The 27,695-nt window shown below is 34.9% G+C and overlaps 1 protein-coding gene and 1 long non-coding RNA gene across 4 annotated transcripts; one reads left to right on the forward strand and one right to left on the reverse strand.

The window, feature by feature from the left end:
• Positions 1-1,407: 1,407 nt before the first annotated feature.
• LOC130053378 (uncharacterized) lies at positions 1,408-4,786 on the reverse strand. 2 transcript variants are annotated; one of them, XR_008801948.1, is made up of 2 exons: positions 4,474-4,786; positions 1,408-3,279 (listed from the first exon to the last, which is right to left on the reverse strand). It is a non-coding gene; the product is annotated as an uncharacterized LOC130053378 (long non-coding RNA). The 2 variants fall into 2 exon arrangements; XR_008801949.1 differs by lacking the exon at positions 4,474-4,786 and adding an exon at positions 3,402-3,536.
• LOC125673753 (xaa-Pro aminopeptidase 1-like) lies at positions 3,542-26,958 on the forward strand. Of its 2 annotated transcripts, none has more exons than XM_048910523.2 (22): positions 3,542-3,919; positions 5,316-5,428; positions 10,178-10,288; positions 10,596-10,659; positions 10,994-11,098; positions 11,417-11,515; positions 11,861-12,007; positions 15,410-15,505; positions 15,924-16,011; positions 17,412-17,544; positions 18,877-18,993; positions 19,443-19,529; positions 19,692-19,742; positions 19,854-19,915; positions 20,653-20,802; positions 21,276-21,336; positions 21,814-21,883; positions 23,106-23,210; positions 24,568-24,645; positions 24,818-24,894; positions 24,991-25,089; positions 25,317-26,958. In XM_048910523.2, the coding sequence occupies exons 1-22, from the start codon at positions 3,862-3,864 to the stop codon at positions 25,506-25,508; spliced, it is 2,163 nt and encodes a 720-aa protein (XP_048766480.2). In that variant the 5' UTR covers positions 3,542-3,861; the 3' UTR covers positions 25,509-26,958. The 2 variants fall into 2 exon arrangements, with proteins under 2 accessions (XP_048766480.2, XP_048766479.2); XM_048910522.2 differs by lacking the exon at positions 21,814-21,883 and adding an exon at positions 22,155-22,233.
• Positions 26,959-27,695: the final 737 nt, after the last annotated feature.

The raw sequence follows: 27,695 nt of genomic DNA on the forward strand, positions 1-27,695 counted from the left end.
GGTAGATACAGACAGACAACTTACAGGTAGATACAATCGACTTACAGGTAGATACAGACAGTCAACTTACAGGTAGATACAGACAGTCGACTTGCAGGTAGATAGAGAAGTCATCTTACAGGTAGATACAGACAGTCGACTTACAGGTAGATAGAGAAGTCATCGTACAGGTAGATACAGACAGTCGACTTACAGGTAGATATAGACAGTCGACTTACAGGTAGATACAGACAGTCATCTTACAGGTAGATACAGACAGTCGACTTACAGGTAGATAGAGAAGTCATCTTACAGGTAGATACAGACAGTCGACTTACAGGTAGATAGAGAAGTCATCTTACAGGTAGATACAGACAGTCGACTTAGAGGTAGATACAGACAGTCATCTTACAGGTAGATAGAGAAGTCATCTTACAGGTAGATACAGACAGTCGACTTACAGGTAGATACAGACAGACGACTTACAGGTAGATACAGACAGTCGACTTACAGGTAGATACAGACAGTCGACTTACAGGTAGATAGAGAAGTCATCTTACAGGTAGATATAGACAGTCGACTTACAGGTAGATACAGACAGTCGACTTACAGGTAGATACAGACAGTCGACTTACAGGTAGATACAGACAGTCATCTTACAGGTAGATACAGACAGTCGACTTACAGGTAGATACAGACAGTCGACTTACAGGTAGATAGAGAAGTCATCTTACAGGTAGATATAGACAGTCGACTTACAGGTAGATAGAGAAGTCATCTTACAGGTAGATACACAGTCAACTTAGAAGTAGATACAGACAGTCGACATACAGGTATTTTTTTTTACTTCATACGAAAGCCTAGTGAGGTCATGTTGAAAGAGTTGAAAAAAATAAAAGTCGTATTAATGGGATAAAAAGTCGTTATTACCACCTTTGAAAGTCGTTATAACGAGATAAGTTATTATTATGACTTTTAAATGTCGTTATTACGAGATAAAGATTCGTTACAACGATCTCCTTATAATCAGTGCATTATCTAGTCATTGTATAATTTTCAAATGTTATGCATTTGTATTCGTGTACTTTATGTATATTTTCGGTTGTAGACGAATTATTTACGTTCATTACTATTTGTAAACAGGCATGCCTTCAAAATTGAGTTACAGTAATCCCTGGGAATTTACAATGCAGGCATTTATGGTTCAGTAAAAACATACATGCCAACTTTTAAAAATCCCCATGGGGAATTTTGCGCGCGACGACCTTTTTCAAAGCTCAAAATATACGACATTTTACCATGAAAATAAATATTTGTCTTTTCAAGTAAAATATCAATCTAATCATTGTATATGTATCATATATTAACATAACATCAAGTGTGTTTGACCATTAACTTTAACAAACTATATTTAAAAAAAAAAAACACTTTGAAAGATACACATAAATATTTTATTAAAATCATGTATTCAGCAAAAAATTCTCTTCAACAACAAGTCACCTACATATTATCAAATAATACTTAAAGTTGCATCCTTTTACACCATATAAACATTGGCTGGTCTATATATCAAAATTTAAATTAAAGCTCATGCATTTAGGTACGATTACAAAGGCGATCTTGCTTGTATGTAAACGTGGGCTTGCAAAGTCTGGTGGAACAATCTGCATTACAACCAGAAAAGGAGTGATCATCCCTGCTATGAAATTTGCGAACAAAACCGTTGCACCCATGGCATCTGAAATAATTTCCAGGAAAAAAACCCACATCAAAATATACGTTTTTACTTGTAAATTAACTTGCTAATATAAAATTCAGTACAGACTTGTGCGAATTACTCATCACAAAGTTTATTGAATACTACACTATATAGACTATATAATACATCGCTATAGATTTGGATAGCCTATATTATTATACATATGTAGTTGGAAAAATAAATTACATATTTTGGATGCTGTCAGCGAGAGACAAAACTCGGGAATGTCCGATTGTTTGGTGGTGACACTATCATCGTTGTCATTCACGTTTGTGTAAAGGATATGTTAATTTGAAATCCGTCTTCCCGATTAATTACTATCTAAAAACATGCTTCGCACTGTCCAATAAGCACCCCGACACAGACAGACCAGGTAAATTAAACCACCCTAATACCATGCGACACAGGTAAACAGTAATGGCTGACTATTGTCCCGATTTCTGATTGGCCAGTTCAGAAATGACGCGGGATTTCAAATTCCGGTTGGAAATGGGGGTTTGTTGTCGTAAAATGGGAGATATTTTTTTTTTTTTTTTTTTTTTTTTTTTAGAAAATCGGGATTTCGGGGTATTTTTGCAATCCCGATCGGGATATCGGGATTTGCCTTTTCAGTTGCTTCAAATCGGGAGAATCCCGCACAAATCGGGAAAGTTGGCATGTATGCAAAAAGCCCGGGTAGTCTCAGTAGAATTTATAAAGGGATAAGTAGCAAAATATTGAATAAGAGAATGAATTCAATTAACGGGTTGATAATCTAATAAATAAATTAAGGTTTGGTATGCAAGTCAGTTGTGGTTCCTCTAAAGTATCAGTATCTCATTACATATGTCATTATCTAGACAGAAACTCGTTATTACGACTTTTTATCTCGTTATCATGACTTTCCAAAGTCGTAATTACAAGTTTTTACTTCGTTATTACGACTTTTTACCTCGTTATTACGACTTTTTATCTCGTTATCATGACTTTCCAAAGTCGTAATTTCAAGTTTTTACCTCAGTATTACGACTTTTTATCCGTAATTGCGACTTACAATGTTTTTTGTTATGCCTCCAATTTGACCCAACTAGGGTTTCGTAACTTCAAGGGTATGGCGTAAACAAGTCCTTCCAAAAATATCTAAAAAACAATTAGGTCGAGCGCAACGCAGTGTATAAAAATAAAAATGAATTCAACAAAGGAAAATCCTTCATAGAATTGTTTATTTTTTAACTTTGCACTTTAAGAGACGCATCATGAAACAAACACCACGTTTCGGAAACGTGTGTAGAAAATGTTCCTTCATCTGCTTAGTATACCAATGTACCCATCAATAACAAGCACTTAACCAAGCTCCGGACAGCTTAGTATATTCCGTTACGCTACAATTCCAATATCATTATTCGTACATGAAAGTGCATGTATAGTAATCCGACCGTTCAAAAGGAACTGCTCCACCGCAAACCCCGCGTTAAATTTCTTTTCGTCGTCAAAATATCCCTTTGTGGACAATATTTTGTACTTTGACGTCACGTGCAATAACGCTTCCTTTCTAAAGCTATCTACAAACAGATAAACAGAAATAAATACATATTCTAGAATATCCCTCCCGGTTTTACAGAATTAATCATAGAATTTTTGTATACAATATAATTCAGTATACATGCATGTACAAAATACATACATGTACGTACGACTCCAGGGATGTCTTAGTATGTAACTATAAAGCGATCGATCTACCTGCAAATTGATTGCTCTTTTTAAAAAGCCAGCTGTTAGCACAAACATTGCTTTAATTGCAAACGCTAGACTACGCACTAGTGACAAACGGTACCGCAAATCACGGGACTCCAACGATATCTTGTCGAAGTGAAACGTGTAATTTCAGTCATTGAGTATGCATGTAATTGCACATCCGATTCGCAAACTTTACTCATGCATGAAAAAGGTGATGGGTAATTTTATACGGCGTCGTATATGAAACTTACACGGCGCTATTGTTGGGGGATTAGTACACACTTGTAGTTGGTAAACAACACGCGCTTCACCTAGCTATTATAGGAGCGCATAAATTGAAGAGAATTACCTCGACCTAGATAAGTTAACTAGTGATCTGGATAAGACAGAGCGATAGTGTCTTAAGGATGAAGAACACAATCTTCACTTGGATATTTATTTTGGGATCTGCATTATGTATTGCAGGTATGACGATTAATCAATTTGTGAAGGTTCAAGCTAGCCTGATTTAAAAAAAAAAAAAAAAAAAAAAAAAAAAAATTCCTGTCATTTCACTTATTCAAATGACAGCTATGTGATAATTTATATTGTGTAATGTTCTTAAAATAATGATATCATCATGCTCAGCTGAAATATGATATTACAATTTTTAGAAATTTCTGTTTTCTCGAAAATAGCTATCAGATCATACCAAAATCAGTTGTCCAGGTCTGTTATCTTCGCGCAGAGAATTAATACATTCTAACATGCGTATTCTGCTTGGAACATTCCCTTCAATTCAGCAGACAGGTCATGATCAATTAATGCATTCTCGAGAATGCAACCTTTTTCTACTCAAAACAACATGTATGTTGATATGTATAGACACATTCTCTTACGCAAAATTTGTACGAAAGATCAGATGTTATTTGGTGCACGATCTTATTATGACATGGAACTGTCGTAAATTCCACGTCATAACCAGAATCATTCACCTCTGTAAAGTTATTTGTCCATCATGTTTTCCGATTTTCACTTACCGCTGTAATCATTAATCCACTCTGTCTGGCAAAGAATACACGGTATGAACAAACGTAATGTACTAGTATTCATGAAGGTGTTATCTACATGATTTTGTTTTCCTTCATAATTTCCAGACCACGTGGAAGACGTCAATGTAAAATATACAAACAACCTACACCGAATTAACTTTAATTTACATATTATTTTAGAATTAAAAAAAAAGCGGTTTGTCTGTCCTCGTCGACCGACGGAAATGCACTGTGCTATTATAAAAATCATGACTTTTTTGTCACTATCATTTTAACTCAATTTTAGATACCTGTGCGGTAGTTTCAAGAATGTTACCTTCCTCCCAACCTACCTACTTACCTACCTAGTATTTTGATCCTAAGTAGGGAGAGGCGAAACAATGGTAGTTTTCAATATGACCGTAACCAAATGTACATGCACGTGTATTACGCTGTCCTTACTTGAATATTGCACTGCAAATTTTATTCCCCGAGTGAATTAAATTCAAATACACATACAATTCAAATAAACTTTAGAGGTTACAAAACGTGCTTATGTTACCCTCTGTTTGATTTACTCTAATGGAAAGATGAATTCAGTGTCTTGAATTATTCGTCGAACACTGATTTTCGATGCATTTCGTGTTTGAGGATTAACAAAGTAACATTGCTTCTAAAAGAGTGGCTGTCAGCGAATTTACGTACCAACGAAAGTGCACTCTTGTTCAAAACCACGAAACTTGCCCATAAAAGTGAACGTAACCTTTGCATTATGCAATCATGAATGTTTTATATTCTTATCAGTTTAGCTTGAATGAAATATGATTTTATGGAGAATTTATCTGTTGTAGAGGGAGTAGATGATAACTCCCATCACAGATCGAAACGGGCACTGTCACCCGGTAGAAGAGCTGAGATTAAAAATATGTCGCCCAACAACAGACCATCTTGCCCTCCAGGACAGGTATCAGTGGGTCAGATTACATCCGAACAGACGGACTGACAGACGGACGGAGACTGGAATATGAAAAATCTACACGTGTTTCCATTAGAGTTGAAATAGTTTTCAGTCACACAGATTAATAGCATATGTACTGTGTATTTTTATATGCTTCCAACTACATGTCTGTCTGGCCGTCCATAATTCTAACGATGACAATGGCTTCGTTAATCCGGGATTCCTCTGACTCTTACCCCCGATTTTATATTGTGACGTGCACATGTCCCAATATAAAAACGGGGTTAAGCGTCAGAGGAATCCCGGATTATGGCTTCATATGTGGCTGAAGATGGTAGCGGAAAACCGTTTATATTTAAAAGTTATTCTTAAAACTTATAACAACATAAATATCTCATGGTAAGACTTTTCACCCCCTGGGTGTTGTGTTTCACAATAATCACAGATTTCTTACTACCACGATAGTGGGGATCATTTACAGCATCATATCACAGCATACATGTAGATATAAATTCCACTTGCTCGTAAATTGGTTGTAAATCGTCGCTGACCGTCTCCAACAGTTCTCATCTTCTCTTTAATTTTATGGTCCTGTAAACACTGGTTTGTAACAATAAAAATCTTAATTTAACTCTGTACACAAGTATGCCAGTGAACCCAAAGAAGAGTGCTCGGTTACGGCTAATGTCGATCTTGCTGACAACTGCTTGTTTATAATGTGTAATGCGCCGTCTGCTATGTTAATTAAATCCGCAAGTCGACACAGACTCTCAATAAATGATGTATTCATGCAACTTTGTAACCGGAGAATGCTACTAAACTATATATTTTAGGAATAAATGTTTGCGGTAATTTTAGCACAGACAGAACGATAAATATGAATGAAATTGTTTGATTAACGATTCGTTTTCTCATGTGCATGTCGTGCGTATTGCAGATGACAAAACTCTAAATTGACAGCTAGGAATAAGTTTAAGGTCAGTACTTTGAAGACTTTGAATACGTATCATAACACGATCAAGAGCGTGTATTCGTGCTGGTGAAATTGACAAGTACATAGAATATAGGACATATTTATTTTTTCAATCAAGGGCCCCCGCTCATCTGAGAACAGTCTTCTATCATTGACATTCATTTTTCTTGATCAATACGATGCTTTAACTTCTTGGGAAGTACACCGGGGAGGCTGAATAATGTATTGCTAAAGCATCATATTGGCCATGGGGAAGCCAATGATTGTGTTATAGATTTAAAACATCAAAATGTTTGTATACAGGTAGACTGCAACACCTAGTCGAAAGTGATTAGAGATGCGAGTCTCTGCTTATTATATGACTAAATAATTTAAAGATTGAAACCGGTTACTGGAACATGTAGAGCTCACCGAACGTTACCTGATCGGTCACCTTTAGATCGGGCCCGTTGTTACTAAAATTCGACTAATTTTTTCCGACTTGACAGAAAAAGCCAAGCGATTTTGCGATGGATGCCAGTTCGTTATAGAAGTCATTTTATTTTATTAGTTTATATATATATTTTTTTACAAGTGGTGCAAGATAGCTGAAAATGAGTAGATATGCGAGGTTTCATTGTAACAGAAAAATAATCCGTCGTCTAAGTTTTGAAATTTTGTTGGAGAAATTAAAGCATGTTATATTTTTTTTTTCACATGGACTGCACATGCAGGTGAATATAACATTTTATTTTCCCTACATTGTTTTATCTCATCCAATCGAAGCACTTTTCTATGCAATCTGATTGCGTCACATGTACCTGTATATCCAACAACAACATATTTTTTTTTCTCTGTTTATTAAATTTTCTCCGGTTTTTATTTTAACTCTTTAAGCTGTCTATTTCTTGACGTCCAAAGCAATACGGCGTAGAAAATAGACTAGCACCTTAAGAAAGATGCAGAAGATAGTGTTGAAAATATGAAAAGACATATATATGTATTAATTTGAAGTTCTATCGATATTTCATCACTGCAAACATTCTGTTTGCTTAGTTTCTCTACATTCGTTAGCCAGAAGGAACTATTTTTATGACGATTATTGTCGAAATTTTCCCTACATTCCGTGAGAGTTTTATTACAGTATTATGTGGACTAGGTGTATATTTCAGATTAAAAAAAAATGTCGAGGCTCTCCGCAGTTTCTGGGTATGTGCAGTGAATGTTCATGAAGAGATCATGAGGGAAAATGTTTTGTCTTATTTATTTGAATTATTACGGCCGTCTATATTACCTCACATTGATTGGTTTATTGCTCACGGTAATTTATTTCATGCCCACTTTAAATGCTGTACCATTTCTATGGATATTTACAGAGATGATTGATACAGTAGAATATTGTAAATATCTTGTATCATCTTCAAATGATTTACAGCCCTTTCTCTAAACCAATAGACATATCTTCAGTTCGAAAAATGTGTTATGCCAAGAGAAGTAAGAATGCTCCCACGATCAACATGCGCTAGATCACATTTATATTTACAATGACTGTTTTACCATGCATGCCAAAATAGATTGCTATACGGATGTATATGGGAGAGAGCGTTCTAAATATTAAGAAGTTGTGTTCAATTCCTTTCTAGATTCAGTTGCAATAAAATATGTTCAAACCAGTGCTCCCACGACCAATGACCGTATTAATTCTTACAAAGTAAGCAATGATGTACTAGTATAAACAGAGTTACCTTACATATAATTCTAGTATCATAACTAGAATTCACAGTAACGTAGCGAAAAACTTACAGAAATCTCAATTTAAACCATCCAAATCAATGAATACATGTTATGTTCATTGTACTGTTAAAGAAGGAGAACCGTTTTTAAAAAGGTTCTTTTTGCAAAGCTTCAGTGCCTTTGAAAATCAGAGATATCAATTGGGAACCATTTGTTACCTTATTTCATATGGCATTTGATGTAAACAATAGAGGTCATTTTTTGATGAATATAGTCTTACTTCTAGCTGGACTTGTATATGAGATATCACATGAAAGCTATTTTCTACCATATATGACCTGGTCATGTTGACCTTTTACCTTTCAACCTGAAAACAATACGTGTATAATTTTCATTGTATGGAGACGACGTATCACTGAAAGTCTTATTAGCGCGCGAAGCTCGCGTCGCAAAGCGACGCGTCGAGCTCGCTCCAATGATTACGCAATTGAGTCACGTGGTTTGCTCTTCATCAGCTGAAAAATGAAGGGGACTACCCATAATGCCTCCGGAAAAATGTCGCCGTCACTGCTGTATACTTCATTGACAATCACATAATTGAAATAATTAGATTGTTCAAAAAGTACAATTGATGTTTTTAAATTCCAGACAAGCTTTCTCATAGCTTCAAACGTTTTGTTTTTGCTTGGTTTGAGAAAAGAAAAAACATTGCAGCTAATATGACGTCACAATTTGTAACTGTTTACACCAAGCGCGTTATATTTCCCGCGTTAAATGAAGAGACGGATAAAAGTCGTGTTGCAAGATGTTAATGGGCTTCGCTCGTCTCAACGGTCACACCGTACAACATATTATCAAAACTAACGGGATGTTTAAAGTATCACTTGGAAACCAAAATGTTGCAACAAACAAACACACGGACGAATACATGTATACCAAATACATGTACGTCACCCGCTTCCGCTATCAACTCGTGGGGATCAATAAAATACCCTCTAATTTGAATGGGAGATTTAAAATATTTCTGAATTATCAAAGTATTGGATGATTTTATTTTTCATATACATGTATTTGATATTTATAGTGATATAACACAGAAGGGGTGTGTGGATGTATTCATCAACTGAAAATGATGAAAAGTATATGCATGATTAGATACACCTCCCAGTATTTGAATATCTGGCATTCCATCGTATGAGAGCATGCTAGAAAAGTTCCTATCTTCATTTTTTGTACAGTAAATAATTTAGTTAGCTGGGATAGTCTATACATGATGCACATATTTCTGCATTTTTGGTGTAGTTATTGTACATGTATTTCTATACAAGAGAGAGAGAGAGAGAGAGAGAGAGAGAGAGAGAGAGGGGGGGGATTCCTACTGGCGAGGCGTTTTTTGTGAAGAGAGACCGAGTACCTGTGTTACAGATTATAAGTAGATCAGCGTGATTTTCAATTCTGTTAAGATATGCAAGATCACTACCAGTACGACAAACAATCGTAATTCACGCCGGAACAACAGAAAAGCGTGCACAGACACTGCATGCCTTTGATGTTGCAAGTGCGTGGTACGGGGATATTCATGAGTTATATATGTTTTTGTAATGACAGAGATAGACTTGGTGGGCCAAGATATTTTAAAAAGTTTGTAAATTTATATTATGCCCGTAGACAGTATTAAAGGTTTGTGAAAACAGTTCTTAATATGTTTTTTATCTTAAGGGTAAATGTTTTAGAAAATATTCAGCATGATCTACATGAGAAGGAGCACTGATTCACTGTAACTTAGAGATTTTCTTTATTTTCAAAAGAAATACATTATAAACAAATGAAAACAAGCATTGACAAAATACATATATTCCGTATAGACCTTTCTAATCTTCATCAAAGATCACTGACATTTCAATATTTTGTGTAAAAATGCAAAGTTAGCTTTCAATTTTTTTTTCGAGAAATAAAATGATTTTGATAAGCCGATAGCAACATATTATGGAAATTAGAATAATCAACATAAAGAAAAAACACACTTTGAGAATTTCCGTGTTCTTTTTACAATGCCATTGTACTTTCAGAGCGTTCCTCCTACTCGAGTGAACACCACCGAGAGGTTAAAAAGCCTTAGGGACGAGATGAATACAGCAGGGGTTGATGCATATATAATTCCTTCAGAGGATGCTCATCAGGTAACCTCAAATCATTTCCCACAGAACTGAAATAATTCTTTCAGATACCCAGATGTAGGAAAAGACCACAAGCACCTGTTTTATCATTCTTTATAAGATATAGTATTAATTTAATACCCTGGTTTCCTTATTAAAATCAACCGTAGAGCATTCTGCCCAATAAATATGTGGTCAATGTGTGAAGTATGCATACTAGATACTCTAAGCTTGGCCAAATTTCATCTTTCATAATATAACATTTTATATACAATACTAACCAACTGTTCAACAGTTCATATGTAAGATGGTACATTCCTTACTGTTATAGAGCGAGTATCCATCGGCTTATGACGAGAGAAGAGCGTATATCTCGGGTTTGTCCGGATCGTATGGTAGGACACTTTGTTAAAAATCATCATGTAGTTTATGAAATCAAAATGTTCAAAAACATATGCCCAGAAATCCATTGTAAAGAAGAAAATATAGTTATAAATAAAAATTATATGACCAAGAAGAACTATACATTGTTTAAAATGTTTGTTTTTTAAATTCAAAAATTGGTTCTAGACACCCTTTTCCAATGTTATCACATTTTTATCGAAGTTGATTGCTGTCAAAGTTCAATATCAAACGTCTTCAAATATTAAGAATTAAGAGTTGAAACAAAAAAACTCCATCTTAATGGGTTTTTTTTTTTAAAAATGTCAATCAACGTCTTCTCGATAGGTCTTGCAGTCGTTACGCAAACGGAAGCGGCCCTGTGGACGGATGGTCGTTACTTCCTGCAGGCGGAAGACGAGTTGGACTGTAACTGGATTTTAATGAAAATGGGTAATAGCAAGAAAATGGGCAATAGCCAGAAAATGGGTAATATCGAGACATGATAATAAAAAACCTACCTGGCAAATCAGCGAGAAACAGCAAACGACGGTTTTCTTGCATTGTAAATGAGTGCACGAATCTATATGTTAAGTACAAATTACGCCTAAAATGGACGATCTTCTTAATCAAAAGCAGTATCCCCTTTGTTCAATAGATGCAAAACGAAATTTTATCGTTTTTCATTTGCGTCTTTGTTCAATCAACAACTGTTTGTCTTGAATTGCCCACATTGTCTCTGAATATACCTGTCTGAGTAATCATTAACAGGAGAGATAGGAGTACCGTCCTCCACAGAATGGCTCATATCGGTTTTAGAGGGCACAACAAACGCTAAAGTGGGAGCGTATCCATTCCTTATCAATAGTGGTATGTTTTAGTAAATATAGAACTTGGATATGAATATGGTATTTTAATCAATGGTGGTTTTAGTTATAGGACTATTAAGAATATAATGACGATGTCTATCTATCCTCATGAATAGTTTTATGTGCTACATGTAGTTTATAAAATCTAAATACAAATAGAGGCTATCCATTCCTAGATATACTAGTTTTCTCTACAATTGTAACCTTCCACTTTTAACATTAGATTAGATTGTACTAGATTTTCATATATCTCGATAGATATTTGACAAACTATCTAAGAACCCTATTTCCATTAATTTTGATGTTACAAATATGAATTTAACTGCATCTATAATGGATATTTTAGGTAGCTGGAGAAACTATGAAAAATCACTGTCGAAGAAAAATATAACCATGACAACGACAACAGAAGACCTAGTAGGGAAAATTTGGACCGTCGGTCGCCCTGCAGAACCAAATTCTCCAATCAACGCCCTGCCTCTTAAATTTGCAGGTACACATGTATTATTTACATGCACCTCTATACAATCGAATACGATTAGATGTAAGATCCGTTCGAATACTTCCTACAACTTGTATAATGAACTATGTGTCACGGATAAAGGAATCTGATTTCAATTATATTGCTTTCTATAATGATTTTATGTTGATTATTAGCCTGCAATGCATTAGGAATGTAACTGTACTTTCAATATGGGATTTTCTTTCAATTTTGACCAAACATCGTTGATTATACCCTAGTTGTTTGAAAAAGCATGATTAGATATTTGAATGTTGTCTCCATTCGCCTGTCACCTTTTCGTTTCAAAGATATAACTACTTTGCATATGATTAAGTATATGCTGAACATATGTATGATGTAGATTTGGAATTCCGATTTTGGTCCATGGAGTCCGAATAAGGCCCCCAAAAGGATCAAATTCTTATGAATGCATATCATTGACAGTCCATATATTATAGCTTATGATTTGGAATTGTCGGTTTGTGACACAAGGATGGTGATCAGTCAGTAGATGTGCAGTGATATTACGGAGTGAAAGGTGAAGACAACGAATAGTAATCAATCTCATAACTCCTATAAGAAATGCAAAATAGGGAGTTGGACAAACACGGGCCCCTGAGCTGCGTTCATGATCGTAGTGGCTAGTCTAGGAGTTAGGCATTGTTTCTGATTAGTGCCATTTTATACTTTATCGTCTGTATTTTCGATGATTTTCGAGGCGAAAAGCCAACAAAACGATATCAAAAGACTTTTTCGTCTCGAAATACTGTAAATTCCCAAATATACACGAGGAATTTATTATCGAGTAATTTCGCGAGAGACACCAATCGCGAAAAAAAATATTTTTTGCTTTTATTTCTATATTGCTAAGATACATGCGAAAACACTTGATCAACAGAGCGCACACGAATTTATTTTCTCGCGATTTGACGTCCATGAGTCTTTTCTGGATAATGAGTACTCGCGTAAAATAAGGAATGAGATGGATAGTATTATGACAGATAATACAGTCACCAATCGGTTAACGATATATAGTTAACCAATGCTACGAATATCAAACAAACTAGCTACTTTTCACCTCAAAATAACGATAAGACAACATATTGTAAAATGGCACAAATCAGTCACCATACCTACCCCTAGACTAGTCGCTACGGCCTTGAATGGAATTCGGGATATACCAAAGATTGTATCAGGTGCATAGGAGGATTAAGCATCTCCCGTCGACCAGTCACACCCGTTGTGAGCACTATAACTTGATCAGGTAAACGGAGTAATCCGTAGTAAAAATTAGTGTGTCAAGAATGGCCTAACAATCGGTATCAAACACCTCAGACAGCATTTGACCCTATGATCGGTTGTATCCGCAAACCAAATCATTATGACGACCATAGCATTTGCGAAATGCTGACTTTAAATGTTGAAACCTCTGTAACATCAACTAGTTTGACGGCTTCGATTCATACACAGAGCAAGTTCCTGCGTATATATGTAGAACCAGTCGAGAGATATTAATACCGTGTGTAGGTAATAATGGAATATTGCTAAATAGATATAGAATCGAACATAGAAGAAGTGTATAGTGAAAAAGTGACAGTTGGATCAAAAATGAGATTGTCTAGGTTTTGTGGTAAATGTTGTGTATATTATACATTCAATGATGCATGTAAATAGGCTAGCTTCAGATGCTGACGTTAGATTCTATTTCCTCGATGATTAACAAAGCTGAACTTCGGAATATTTAGTAAGAATACAATTGTATATGTTTTATGGTGATGAAACTTGTTAGCATGCTATCTGCATTTTAGTGTTCAGATGTATCAGTGACACTTGTTCAGATGTTGTTTTAGTCAATAATATAGATCAATAAATCGTTTGTCATATGCAAGGTGAAGATAACGAACAGTGATCAATCTCATAACTCCTACAAGCAATACAAAATAGATAGTTGGGCAAACACGGACCCCTGGGCACACCAGAGGTGGGATCAGGTGCCTAGGAGGAGTAAGCATCCCCTGTTGACCGGTCACACCCGCCGTGAGCCCCATATCCTGATCAGGTAAACGGAGTTATCCGCAGTCAAAATCATTGTGCCACGAACGGCTTAACAATCGGTATGAAACACGTCAGACAGCATTTGACCCAATGCGAGGTTGTATTGACGAACTAGATCGTTATAACGACCATAGAATTTGCGAAATGCTGACTTCAATCGAAACTGTTGAAATCCCTGTACCATCAACTTGTTTGTCAGTAGCTTACCTCGATTTAAAAACTGACTATACCCAGAACAAGCTCTTGCATATCGAATCAGTTGAGATATATAAACACCATATGCAGGTGATAATGGAATATTGCTACATAAATGTGGGCAATAATTCGCGAATGAAGAAATGAATAAAGCGTTTTTCCCGACGTTCCGTTAAATAGAAAAAAATGACAAATAACCTGATAGTAATGTTAAACAAATTGAGAAATTTACATATGGGCATTTCACTGTATGAAAGATGTTTAAATATGAAGACCTTGCTGTATATGCCAAGACGGTCTCTAATCTCAGGAAGCTTTGACAACATTTGATCAACGTTACAGTCATTTATAAAGCAATTTACATATATGCTTCATCCTGTGGTTTGAAATTAATACAATGCAATGCTTCTATCTAATCTTCTAATTATTGTTTTCTTCTGCATTGTTTAAAAATGTATGTTTTAAGAAGCCAGAAATATGAATCATATGGCCGAACAAAAATATTTTGGAAAAACTAACTTACTCGACTACAAGTACCTGTAGAAAAAGAGATTAGATATCATTCCATACATTTGTAAAAATACGACTTTTCATGTAAAAATTAGATAAATAAAAAATGAAGAAAAATGTAAGCAATTATTAGTCAGCATTTTGCAAATTCTATGGTCGTTATAACGATCTAGTTCGTCAATACAACCTTGCATTGGGTCAAATGCTGTCTGACGTGTTTCATACCGATTGTTAAGCCGTTCGTGGCACAATGATTTTGACTGCGGATAACTCCGTTTACCTGATCAGGATATGGGGCTCACGGCGGGTGTGACCGGTCAACAGGGGATGCTTACTCCTCCTAGGCACCTGATCCCACCTCTGGTGTGTCCAGGGGTCCGTGTTTGCCCAACTATCTATTTTGTATTGCTTGTAGGAGTTATGAGATTGATCACTGTTCGTTATCTTCACCTTGCATATGTATCAATGATTCAAATTCTGGGTATACGATGTTCTTGGAGATTTTTTTAACATTAATATTGATACTGCATGGTTAATCTTCATTACTGCATGATAATTGCAACGAATTTAAACATGGTTTCACATGTAATAATTCTAAAATATAAGATTATAAAATATGTTCTGTAATTTCAGGACGTAGTTGGGAGGATAAAATCGCAGATATGCACATGGCTATGGAAGAAAAGGGTGTAGACGCTATGGTGGTCACCGGACTAGATGAAACTGCCTGTAAGTCAGTTTTCCAAGTCCATGCTGTGTGAAAATGTTCACTGCTTCTAAATTAATTTTAAAAATTGTCATATAACCAACATTTAAAATGTTCGAAATGTCTTCAGAGAAATTCACCATTCGACGGAACTGTGCATCTACCAAATCTTGCTTTACTGCGGTTTTATGATATTTCGTTGAACACCAACTTTTGTTGTTTTCATGGTTGTGCCAGACCACGAAATTAAGTGATCAACGAAGTACAACACTTATTCATGTAGAGCATGAAGTAGCTTATCACGATCGTACATCTATGTATCAACTGAATCGTATTTTTCGATAAATTTATGTAATTTAATGGCAACGAAAATTGGTGAAATAACAGTATTAATTTTTGTTGTCCACTGTCTTCATATATTAATATGACAATTCCTTTCAGGGTTACTAAATTTACGTGCTTCCGACATTGCATTCAATCCATTTTTCCTGTCCTACATAATGGTCGATAAGAAAATGAATGAGACGACGTAAGTATTTAAATCCAGTCTCTGGTGGTTTACATGCTAAGATGTCAACGAGACTAGTTAGAGCCAATTTTCAGTTTTTATGGATCAATAACAATTTATAGTTTCATCAGGATTTATACAGTACGTATATATCGTGCCTGTAAATTTAAATATAACACGAATTGTTAATCTCATAGAGGATATATAATTAGTGGCCATAAGGATATCCATGAAATCATGAAAGTTGCGCCCTACGAAATCTAAAACTTCCAGGGTAAGCAAGAAGTTTTTGGTCATATCGTTTATTCCTATTTACATGTTGATATTATTTTGCTGTGTTTTTGTTTATTTTGTATTCCTTAAAGGAGTTATGAGATTGATCACTGTTCGTTATCTTCACCCTTCATTTGACAACTCGCAATGACATCACACCACCATGCCAGACAGTTTTGTTTACCTCACATTTCTAGTCTGATTATGTATGCTGAAGAAAGCATGTCTGGCTTTCCCAAAAGTGTTCCAACAATGTTGACGAACAAACATCTAAATATCTAGCAAATAGGATATCACAATGAAAAAGGTGAAGATAACGAACAGTGATCAATGAAAGGTGAAAATAACGAACAGGTACACTACCCAGGAAGTGTAGGTGTCTTCTGTCGAACGGTCACACCCGCTTAGAACCCTATATTTTGAACAGGTAAACGGATTTACCTGTCATGAAAATCAGTGTGCCGAGAACGGTCTAACAATATGTATGAAACACGTCAGAAAGCATTTGATCCAATGATCGGTTGTATTGGCAAAGTAGATCGTTGTAACGACCATATAATTTGCGATTGCTGACTTTAAACGAGACTATTGAAATACCTGCACCACCAACTTGTTTGTTAGTAGCCTGTCTCGATTAAAAAGCTTATCATACGCAGAACAAGTTCCTACGTATCGAATCAGTTGAGATAGATACACACCATAATTATGCAGGTTATAATCTTATAAATTCTATAATCCTGTACTATGTTGAATATTTGATGTTCAAATACATGAATCTGCAGTGTTTACTTGAGGTAAGAATAAGATAAATTGAACGCTTTATGTGCAATGATTTTCTGTAAATTTTGATTTTAAGTGTATACGATGCAAACATTAACTTATAATGCTGAAGACCGTCGGTGTGAAGAATATGCAGTCAGCGATTTTAGAGAGCACAGCCACCTCTCCCCAGTCCCAATATGGCATGCCACATTGTAGTTGTGTAACATTGTATCGCTATTGAAAAAACATTAACATTGCTGCATGGAGTTATCATGGATGTTAACTGTTAGCAAATGAAGAGTACGTCACAAGGAGACTTTCATTATTGTAAATTAGAATGACATTGATCTATCAATACTGATACATTCCGTTTATTCACTTTGTAGGTTGTATATAAAAGACCATCATAAAAAATTAACCAGTAATCCCAATGATACGGAGACCACTCAAAAATTATACGAACACCTAAATACTGGCACCGACGGGAGCTGTAACGGAAAATCCGGATATTGTGTAACGGTAAGATGTGAAGAATAGTTTCACGTAATATTTGTTAGTAGAAGGTTATTACATTATATATATATATATATATATATATATATATATATATATATATTTATATTCAAATTTCATCTTTTAAGTCAAAATGACAATTACAGTACTGTATTTAATTAAAAATATAGAAATAATGTAAAAGTCTTCTGAATTGGCACAACAACATGCGTATCAGAAAGTATTGGACACCATTGTGTCTATGGAGATTTGTATTTATGTAACAGGGTGTTGATTGCTAATTATTAAGGATGACCATCTCCTGTTGAGGTTCTGAACAAGGCGTTTATTCAGCAAAGTATATATTAAGTTGCTTGAAAGGAAAGCCCTGTAACAATTGTATAACAATAATCAAACATATGTATAAATCATAAAATACAATATTACTTTACAGACTAATTGATATACAATTAATGGTAGCAATATTTACATACTTCAAGGGAGATAACTTTGTCTTACAGAAAGTGCTATACGAGTAACATTAAATACACAAATGCATCTCCCAATATTTACTCTTACGTATGGATAAAATCTTTACTGTACATACCATTATATGGGAATAGGCCAATATATACAATGGTGAACTGCCAATGTGAAAAATAAATGTCACCATATAAAGTTCAAACCTGCAAGTTAACAAATAACTTATAATATATTATCATTAGTAATAAACTTAATAACTTACCATTTGAGAGGAAAAGTCAGCCTCAGGTAGTACCATCAGGTCTATGTCAATTCAAAACTTATATACTAATCTATGGACTGGTCACTTCAAATTTCAGACAAAGAATGAACTGACACAAAGAACTTTTGGAAGGAACAAATCCCAAAACCAATAAAAACGCAAGACACAAAACTAAAACACCAATGAGATTAAAAGACTTATGGACAACTTGGCCAAGACATAATTAGGCACCTCAGGCACTCTATACCAAAGAACTCACTAAGTGTTATGCTTGACCGGATATTGAATTGCAGATCCATTAAAGGATTATATAATTCAATACACATAACATTGATGTTAAATTGAAATAAAATGAAATAATAACAATGCATACATGCATATATAAATGCATTATCTACATATTAGATAAGAAATGACTCTGCCACATTTATATTTACCATTACCAACAGTATACACAATCCATATTCACCAACCCTCAGTTGTTCATATGCAAGTTTATATTTTATTTTCCTTTAAAATAGATATGTAACATATTGTATTATATATTCCATAGTAGTATTGTATAACGATTCTTGAGATAAGGCTATTTAATCAAAACATTGTAAATTAAACAGGTGCTGTCATACGTTCCTTCGGATGTAGAAAATAAAGTGCAAAGTTTGGCTGATAACAGCGATATGGTCATGGTGTCCTTTTCCTGCAACTATGCCTTGTTTTCAAAAATACCAGAGGTGAACTTTCCCTGTCTGGGTAACGTGTTTAGTGGAAAGAAATTACACTACTGACAAAGTGCACTGATCACTATCTTATTTTCTCTAACTTATATGAAAACATACGGTTCTCCATCATGGGATGCCCACAGCTGATCTCGTCTTCTACTCATCATGAATATAGAAGACGAGATCAGCCGTGGGTATTCAACGACGTGGGTTTCTAAGACATTTCAAAACTGGTGCAATACTCATTAAAAGAAACAACAGATATGGTTTGGAAAAAATGGTTAGACTTCTTTAAAGTAATGATGAAATACACTAATTCACCCATTTTCACCACATTCATTTGAATTGATTTTCCCCAACAACAGATTAAAAAACTCGAATACTAAACGAATGTTTGATGCAACATACGCAAGATTAGAAGGAGATGAAGTATTATCATTATAATTTTTTTTTATTTCCAGTCTAAGAGGTTGCAGGAAAACACTCCGGCCGCTCTTCAAAAATCCAGGAAAAATGACGTCGAGAGGAACGGAATGAGGAATTCTCATGTAATATTATTAGATACATTTTTATCAATTATAAAGTGCCTTTGCATACACTGTTATTGTATTATATCATTATATCAGCAAAATATCATAAAAGACAAAGCATATTGTAGAATTCAGTTTTAATTTGAGAAGACTTATTAATGATGTTTTCCTGATCAACAGAAGCGTGATGCAGTGGCGCTTATTACATTCATGGCCAAATTAGAAAAAGAGGTAAATATTTTTTTTTCAAATTTCAAACAACACGTTTCTGGGAACATGACGATAATTTGGAAAAGAACATGTAGAAATGGCTAAAGCATGATTTATATAATTATCAACTAGGTAAAAGAAGGTAAAACGTGGACGGAGGTGTCGGCAGCACAGGATCTTAAAATGCATAGGCAGTAAGTAAACCTATTATTATTCAGTCTTCCATATATTAATTTGTGTAACAGCCTTGGGAAGTTGCACAATGTTGTGTTATCAAACTTTACAAAAGTTAATAATGCCACCATTCTATGATTCACATCCAAAATCTAGCAGATATGTCCACATTCATAGTTATTTCGGATTTCAAACATTTCGGTTGAGCATCAATGAAGAGACATTATTTGTCGAAATGCGCATCTGGTGCATCAAAATTGGTACCGTGTAAGTTTTACATTCAACTGTATCAAATTTATCAAATCAGGTATTCTTACGAGTGAGGATATACTTTTATACAGGGACATATTCGCCTCCGTTTTATTTTCTTCTCTGTCGTCCTCGTTGTCAGTGGGCGAAATTAAAACTGGGTGAAATGTTTTCTCTCTTATCTCCCTTATAACAACTGTGTCTGGGCATATGTAAAATGTGGCGAAACCGTCTGCACGTGTAGAAAAGCGAACGCAACCTTGTATACAGTATCGTGTAATATACGTGAATTCAAGAAAGATACAATTATAGTTTACAATGTAAATTCATATGACACTGTAAATATGTCGCCTTGTTATCTCTCTCTAGTTACGAGTTGCAAATACATGTGCATAAACTTAAATGTATATGAAACATAGTAAGGGTGATACGTATATATAGAATGATGAAAGTAAATTATCGGGGAGATTTTTGTCAATCAAACTAAAATGACATTTCTACACCACAGGGAGAAATTATACAACAGGGGCCTGAGTTTCCCCTCTATTTCGGCAGCTGGTTCTAATGGAGCCATCATCCACTACTTCCCCACCAACGTTACCGACCGAGAAATCACAACCTCAGAAATGTACCTTCTGGACTCTGGCGGACAGTATTTGTAAGTGGTCATACAACGATACAGTTATACCGTGAAATGTTCATATCTATACTAAAGAATATATAAATTCAATATATTATGTCTTCATAATATATGAATTAGTTTTATTTCTTATCGCTTATTAGAGCTTGTCTTTTCTTTATTTAATGTACAGATGGATAGGACGAAGGAGGCAAATGGTTTATGATGTTAAGATACAAGAAATGTTCTTTGTAGTGATGAATCGATATGTATATATCAATTAATGAAATGCACAATATATTCTTTGTGAAATTGAGAGTCGGTGAAGTCCTGAATGATCTAAATCGACATATCACACTTAGTTCAACATTGATCTCTTTATGGTGTCTCAATTCCTATGTAATGAGATTCCCAGAACGAGTCCCCCTGTCGGTTAGACCTTGTTAACATTTCTGTTGCAGTCTAAATCTAAAAGAAATGTAAAATGAGTTTCAGCATTGTGTCTATTTTAGAGATGGAACAACAGATGTCACGAGAACATTTCATTTCGGAACACCAACTGAATTTGAAAAGGTAGAATGTTTTTTTCTCTCTTCATTTTCATAACCACGAAGCTAACACCAAAAGAATAAGATTATTGTATATTATATGAGGTGACGAATATTAAACCTGAATTGTACATAATCATGACATTTTGTTGTTTGACACAATTATAAATCTTGTATTGGGAAACATTAGTCTCAAAGGGAATAATAGTAATCACGTGAACCTGACAGTACATTTCAATCAAGGTAGTAAGGAGCTGAACTTTGAAAATATTTGCTGACATTGATTAGTGCAACATGAACAATATACCTTACTTATCTTCAATATAGAACATGTGCTTGAATCGTTTTTTGTAGTCAATCTATTGATCTATCATTTTGAATGTATTCTTCATCACTCAGTAATATAAAATTATAACATTTTCTTTAAAATTGATAACAGTATGAAAATATTGCATTTATTATTTTGATTGGATCTCGATACTATATGACGTAACAATTCCAGGAGTGTTACACACGTGTATTGATGGGTCACGTGGATTTGGCAATGATGAACTTTATCGCCGGAGTCTATGGTATGCTTAAGAAAGCGTCCATGTACAGAGTACATGGTTTGATTTCTGACTAATTGAGTTAGTCAGAAATCAGAGCGCCAAATTAATCAGGATGTGAATTTGCAAATGTTTTGCATAATTATGTATAAAAAATTGTTTAAAAGTATTATTGATATAAATCAAATCATGTTAAAAATTTGTATGCAAAATATCATACGCGTCTTTACATCCTGAATATTTAAATCTTAAGGTATGATAACCTATAACATTTATTCCAATTTCCACATGCTAGGAATGTTATACCCGCGTGTTGATGGGACAGGTCGATCTAGCGAGATTTAAGTTTGCCAAAACTGACTATGGTCCATATGGTAAGCAGTGGAGTAGTGTAGAAAACATGCTGTGATTTTGCAGTGCACCTGCTTTGTGTCCTATTTGCAATGTTTCACTTGCAACATCATGGAATGCATGTCAGTATATGCACGATTGACGATAGTTAGGACGTTCAGTGTTAAAGTATATACAATTGCATGTAACTAACCAAGATGTGTGAAATACAGAGCATGAGATGAATTGACCACGATAGCTTGCGTTGTTTGTGTCAGTATATGCACGATTGATGATAGTTAGGACGTTCAGTGTTAAAGTATATACAATTGCATGTAACTAACCAAGATGTGTGAAATACAGAGCATGAGATGAATTGACCACGATAGCTTGCGTTGTTTGTGTATTTTTAATACTACGTAGTACTAAACCAATCGTTTTAGCTTATATATTTTCCTATGTTTATTATGGCACGTAATTATTCATATATACATTGTATGAAAGTATAAATATCACTAATGTCTAACATTGTAGATAAAATGCACCAACAGTGTAGCGTGTTTTACGCATTTGATAATGTATTTTTTCGATGGGTAATTTAGGAAGGTAGGGACTACTAGAAGAGGGGATGGGAGAGGAAGCAAGTAATAGCGTGGGGGGTAAGAGGGTGAGGGGAACTAACAGGGAGTGGGGAGTGAAAAAAGGGAGGACGGAAGGAAGAGAAGGGAACGGCGAAAGGAGGTGTAAATCCATATCCACTCTTTTAGTTCAGAATAATGCATAACAATAAACCATACATCCTAGCAGAGTTTCGATCTTGATGTTAGATGCATGATATTGTTAAACGTAATGAGATATTGAAATTTCCCCCAATGTGTGGGTATATGTTCATGATGTTACATTATATCAACAACAGGTCGTGAAATCGACGCAATCGCACGACGTCCTTTATGGGAAGTTGGCCTTCAGTACAGACATGGTACTGGTCATGGAATCGGGATGTTCTTAAGCGTACACGAAGGTAATAAATAAGGAATGTCATCCAAGAGGAGAAACGCTAAGTTGTTTGCTAGTTTTACGACCTTTCACGAATTTGTTTATTCATATGGTCTTTATAACGATTTATGTTGCCAATATAACCTATCATTGGGTAAAATGCAGTCTGATGTGTTTCATACCAATTGTTAGCTCGTTTTTCACATACTGCTTTTGACTACAGATTATTCTGTTTACCTAATCAAGCTTACGGCTGGTGTTACCGGCCGACAGGGGATGATTACTCCTCCTAGCGATCTAATTCCACCTCTTGTATGTCCAGAAGTCCAAGTTTGCCCTACTTTTAAATTTGTATTCATTCTGAGAGTCATGGGATTGGTCACTGTTCGTTACCTTTACATATAGAGATATCACTAGCTGTACCACAAAGTTAGGCCTATGCTTTATACTCATGGTCGTAGCAGTAATAATGCCTCTCATGACAGGAGATTTCCGTGTTAATGTCATGTCAGAAATACCTGTGATTCTTTCTGATTCTTTCAAATTCCGAGAGTTTGGTGAAGGAGCAATTACTAAATATGTTTGACGCGGCCATGTCATAAGCGGGGCCTGAACTCTCGACCTCCAGGTTACGAAGCGAACACTCTACCACTGAGCAATCGCTTAATGATGTAAAATGGTTTTAGAAGAGTTAACCTGTTGAGCGTGTGTATGACATGAATAAAACTTTCTACGAACACATGATAATTATTTTATGAAAACGTATGCCATATAAAAGAACTTTAAGGAATATCGTTTAAATTTGAACAAGGCACCAAATTTAGCCCCAAACGCACCGAGTTCTATAGAAATTCGACAGAGAAGGGAAACGACTTTAGTTTTACTAAAACCTTACAAAAGTCTTAAGAGATTGGAATGTTAAAATGTTACATATATGAATGATCACGGTATTAACATCCATTTAAATCATTTAGGCATTGGTTTATATACTTACAGCGAGTACAATACATATTAAAAATGAATATCAAACACGACTGTGCCTCTATCGGGTAACGAACTTTGTAATTCTACTTGAAGTGCAATGTTTTATTAAGCATGGCACCGGAAAAATATCTAGAATTAACAAGTGAAGATAACGAACAGTGAGGTGGAGTCAGGTGCTAAGGAGGATTTCTAGTCCTTTGTTGGTAAATTAAGTTAACGGAACAGATCGCGTGATTCAAAAAGATCATTGGCTTGGTTTAAAGATCCAGTGATATAAAATGTAACCTTTACTCCGCTAATCAGTATCTGGATCTGACATTAACGCCTTCTTTAAACTAACTAAAAATTCGAGTAGATAGTAAGCACGAGTTAAGACCATATATTTTTTTTTATGTTAGGTCCTGGACGCATCTCATTATCTCACGCCCCGTTTGAAAGTGACTCACCTTTGGCGGATGGACAATTTTTCTCTGATGGTAAAAGATGATTTTATTACATCGACTGTCTATGGCATTCAAGATGAAGAAATCATAAAACATCAAGCAATTCTTGTTGGCAAATCATTAATGCGCTTTATGGAATTTGTAATACACTGAATATGATATTATTAGAGATGTATATTAACTTGAATACTTTTTGATTTTGAAGAACCTGGATATTATGAAGATGGGCAGTTTGGAATAAGATTGGAAAATATTGTCATGGTAAAAGTAGCTGAAACAAAGGTTTGTATCTTGATTAATCTTGTAAATATATTGTATTGTTTATGACATAAGGATTATATCTCCCTTTAATGTGATTTTCTACCATTTCAATTTCAGTATAAATTTCCAAATACTACTTTTCTGGGATTTGAAACCGTAACTATGGTTCCCTATGAACCTAACCTAATCAAATATGATCTCCTGTCGCAAAGCCAGGTGAGATTGCTGCAATATGTTAAAATGAAAGTTTTACATTTTCTATAGAAATGTCCACGTTCATCTTTTTTTTTTTTATATCTAGCGCTATACTATTGAAATAGAAATATCACGATTATCGTAATTTACACCTTGTGTTTTGTAGATGTAGGCACTTCCTATATATTTAAGGTGCACATAATTATAACTGCAACATATTATCATAAATTGTTATTTGGTTTTATTAGGTGGACTGGATTAATACATATCATGTGCAAGTTATGGAAAAACTTGGCGCCGAACTGCGTGCGAACAACCCGGAGGCCTATAACTGGTTGGAATCGAGAACAAGGAAAATATCTCTTACTGTCAGTTCTAGCACAGCAACGTATCCGTCCCTTATACTAATGATGTCAATCATCGTGTCACAGTTAGCGTGAATGTTTGTCCTGTGTTAAGTGCTTGTGTATACTTTAAACATTTATCACAACATCTTAGAAAATTTTCTTTCTTGCTATAACAAAAGAAATGTCCATTGGTGTATTGTACATGAAGTTTGACCGCTAGAAATGTTTGTCTATGGAGAGGAAATACCTGTAATATTACGCTAATCCACAAACTCAGGAATTTTCATTTATTGTGAATATTTGTGCAATTCCTGCATGCATTTCATAAACATCGAGTAAACCAAAAACATAGTTACACAGATGAGTAAGCTTTAACGCAATCATGTAAACTTAAAATGGGAGAAATACTGTACCTTTAAAAAGAAAAAATACATATCATTTTTGAATGAATGTTGCATCTTCAAAGTTGAACTTCGTATTTTCATCGCTGACATATATCCATTTTCGGCGGTGTTTCAGCTTTGAAAAGTTGTCAGTTTAACGTTGAGGATATATTGCAATTTCAATATGGACAATTTGTGGTTCTACGTTGATACCACGTTGGCACGTTGACGTTTATGGATGTTGGAATGAGTGGTTATGTTTCAATGTAGTCTCAGCGTTGAATTGTGGCTGTTCATTTCTTTAACCGTTATTCCAATTATTCTCAACGTAACTTTGCATACCGGATGGAATTGATTTTTATCAGCTACACGATTCTGTATTTATCTTTGTATTAATAATGATGGTTGTAAGGTGTGTGTACTATCTAATTACAAAACGCTTAAAAATGTGGAGTGGATATTTTTCATAGTTTACTTATCAAGCATGCGAGTGAATCGTGTTTCCAACACCTATTTATTTAGAAGATGATCAGACAGGAATGAATGTGGTATATATTTTCAATTTGTACTTTGATCGAGATGCCCCTCAAGAAAAATTTTCTGTATATATACACTATACACTGAATTCCCTGCACCGACTGGTGATTGTATCTTTCTTTGTAAATGTATGTAATTTAGTTGTCATTTTCATGTTGCATGTGACATATAGCCTTTTTTATTGATTCAAGTTGTGTATATTGTGATGGTACTAAATAACTATTTTTGTTATTATGTTTCATGAGATGGTCTTTTTCACCGTTGTAGAGAGTAAAATAAATTACAATCCATTACTTAATATTACTGAATGTGATAATTTCCTGGTTGTACCGTAACCTCATTATTGGAAAACTGTAAGTACCCAAATGTGACATATTATGTACTGTATAACATGCTTATTTCAAACCAAAGACTGTTTATTTAATCAAATGAATAAACGTTATAATATCATTTCCGCAGAACATTTAAGTAGTAGTACATGTACCACAAGAATGTCTGCGCGTAGATGATCCTTTCGAAATTTGGTGATTGAAAAGAAAATGAAAAATACACTACGGAAAAAAAATGAAAAGTGGATGAATTGTGTAATTCTCTTAAGGTGTAAAATAAAAGTGAAAAGTAGATAGATCTCTTGTTTTAATAATTCTAAAACATGACAAACACGAATCAGAATAGGGGCTGTAAGTCTCGTTTCTCGTCACTTCCGGTGACAAACAAATCCGATTCAATATTACGAGTATGGAATATGGACCAACTACACGTCCGAAAAACCAACGCTTATGAGTAAATCAGAGAACGCCGTGTTCCACAACCATTTATTATGTCCATGTTTAACAAGTTGGCGTGCATTGTCAATGCAGTGGTTCAAGTGTCGATGGAGAACAGGTTGTATAAAGTAACCAGGTAACTGCAAGTATAACTCCATCTTCAACTTCATGAGTGATTATTCGATAATTACGCAATTCATTTATACTTTTAATTCAACTTACTTCTCTTTACTAGATCTATTATTGTTAATGATTGACATACAAATGTGCAATGTAACTCAGGTAGATAATTTTGTGATGTTGCTAAAATTGAGGGTGTGTGTGTGTGATTATATTATGGCCTATTACTTCACTGGGTTTTTTTTGGGGGGGGGGAGTCATTATCATTTAAGCAATTTGGAGAAATTGGTATTATTAAGAGAACTTTATTATCTATGGCTTGATTAAGTTTGTATATATTTAGCAAGAAATTACGGGGGGGGGGGGGGGGGGGGGGGGGCAGTTCTTTTCTAAAGATATCAGGAGGCAAACGCCGGAGAGAGGAATTTCATAATTTCAATGGCTGGTTCCAATAATGTGGTAGAAAATTTGTA

The sequence above is a fragment of the Ostrea edulis genome, chromosome 3 (genome assembly GCF_947568905.1).
Source record: "Ostrea edulis chromosome 3, xbOstEdul1.1, whole genome shotgun sequence".
Taxonomy (NCBI): domain Eukaryota; kingdom Metazoa; phylum Mollusca; class Bivalvia; order Ostreida; family Ostreidae; genus Ostrea; species Ostrea edulis.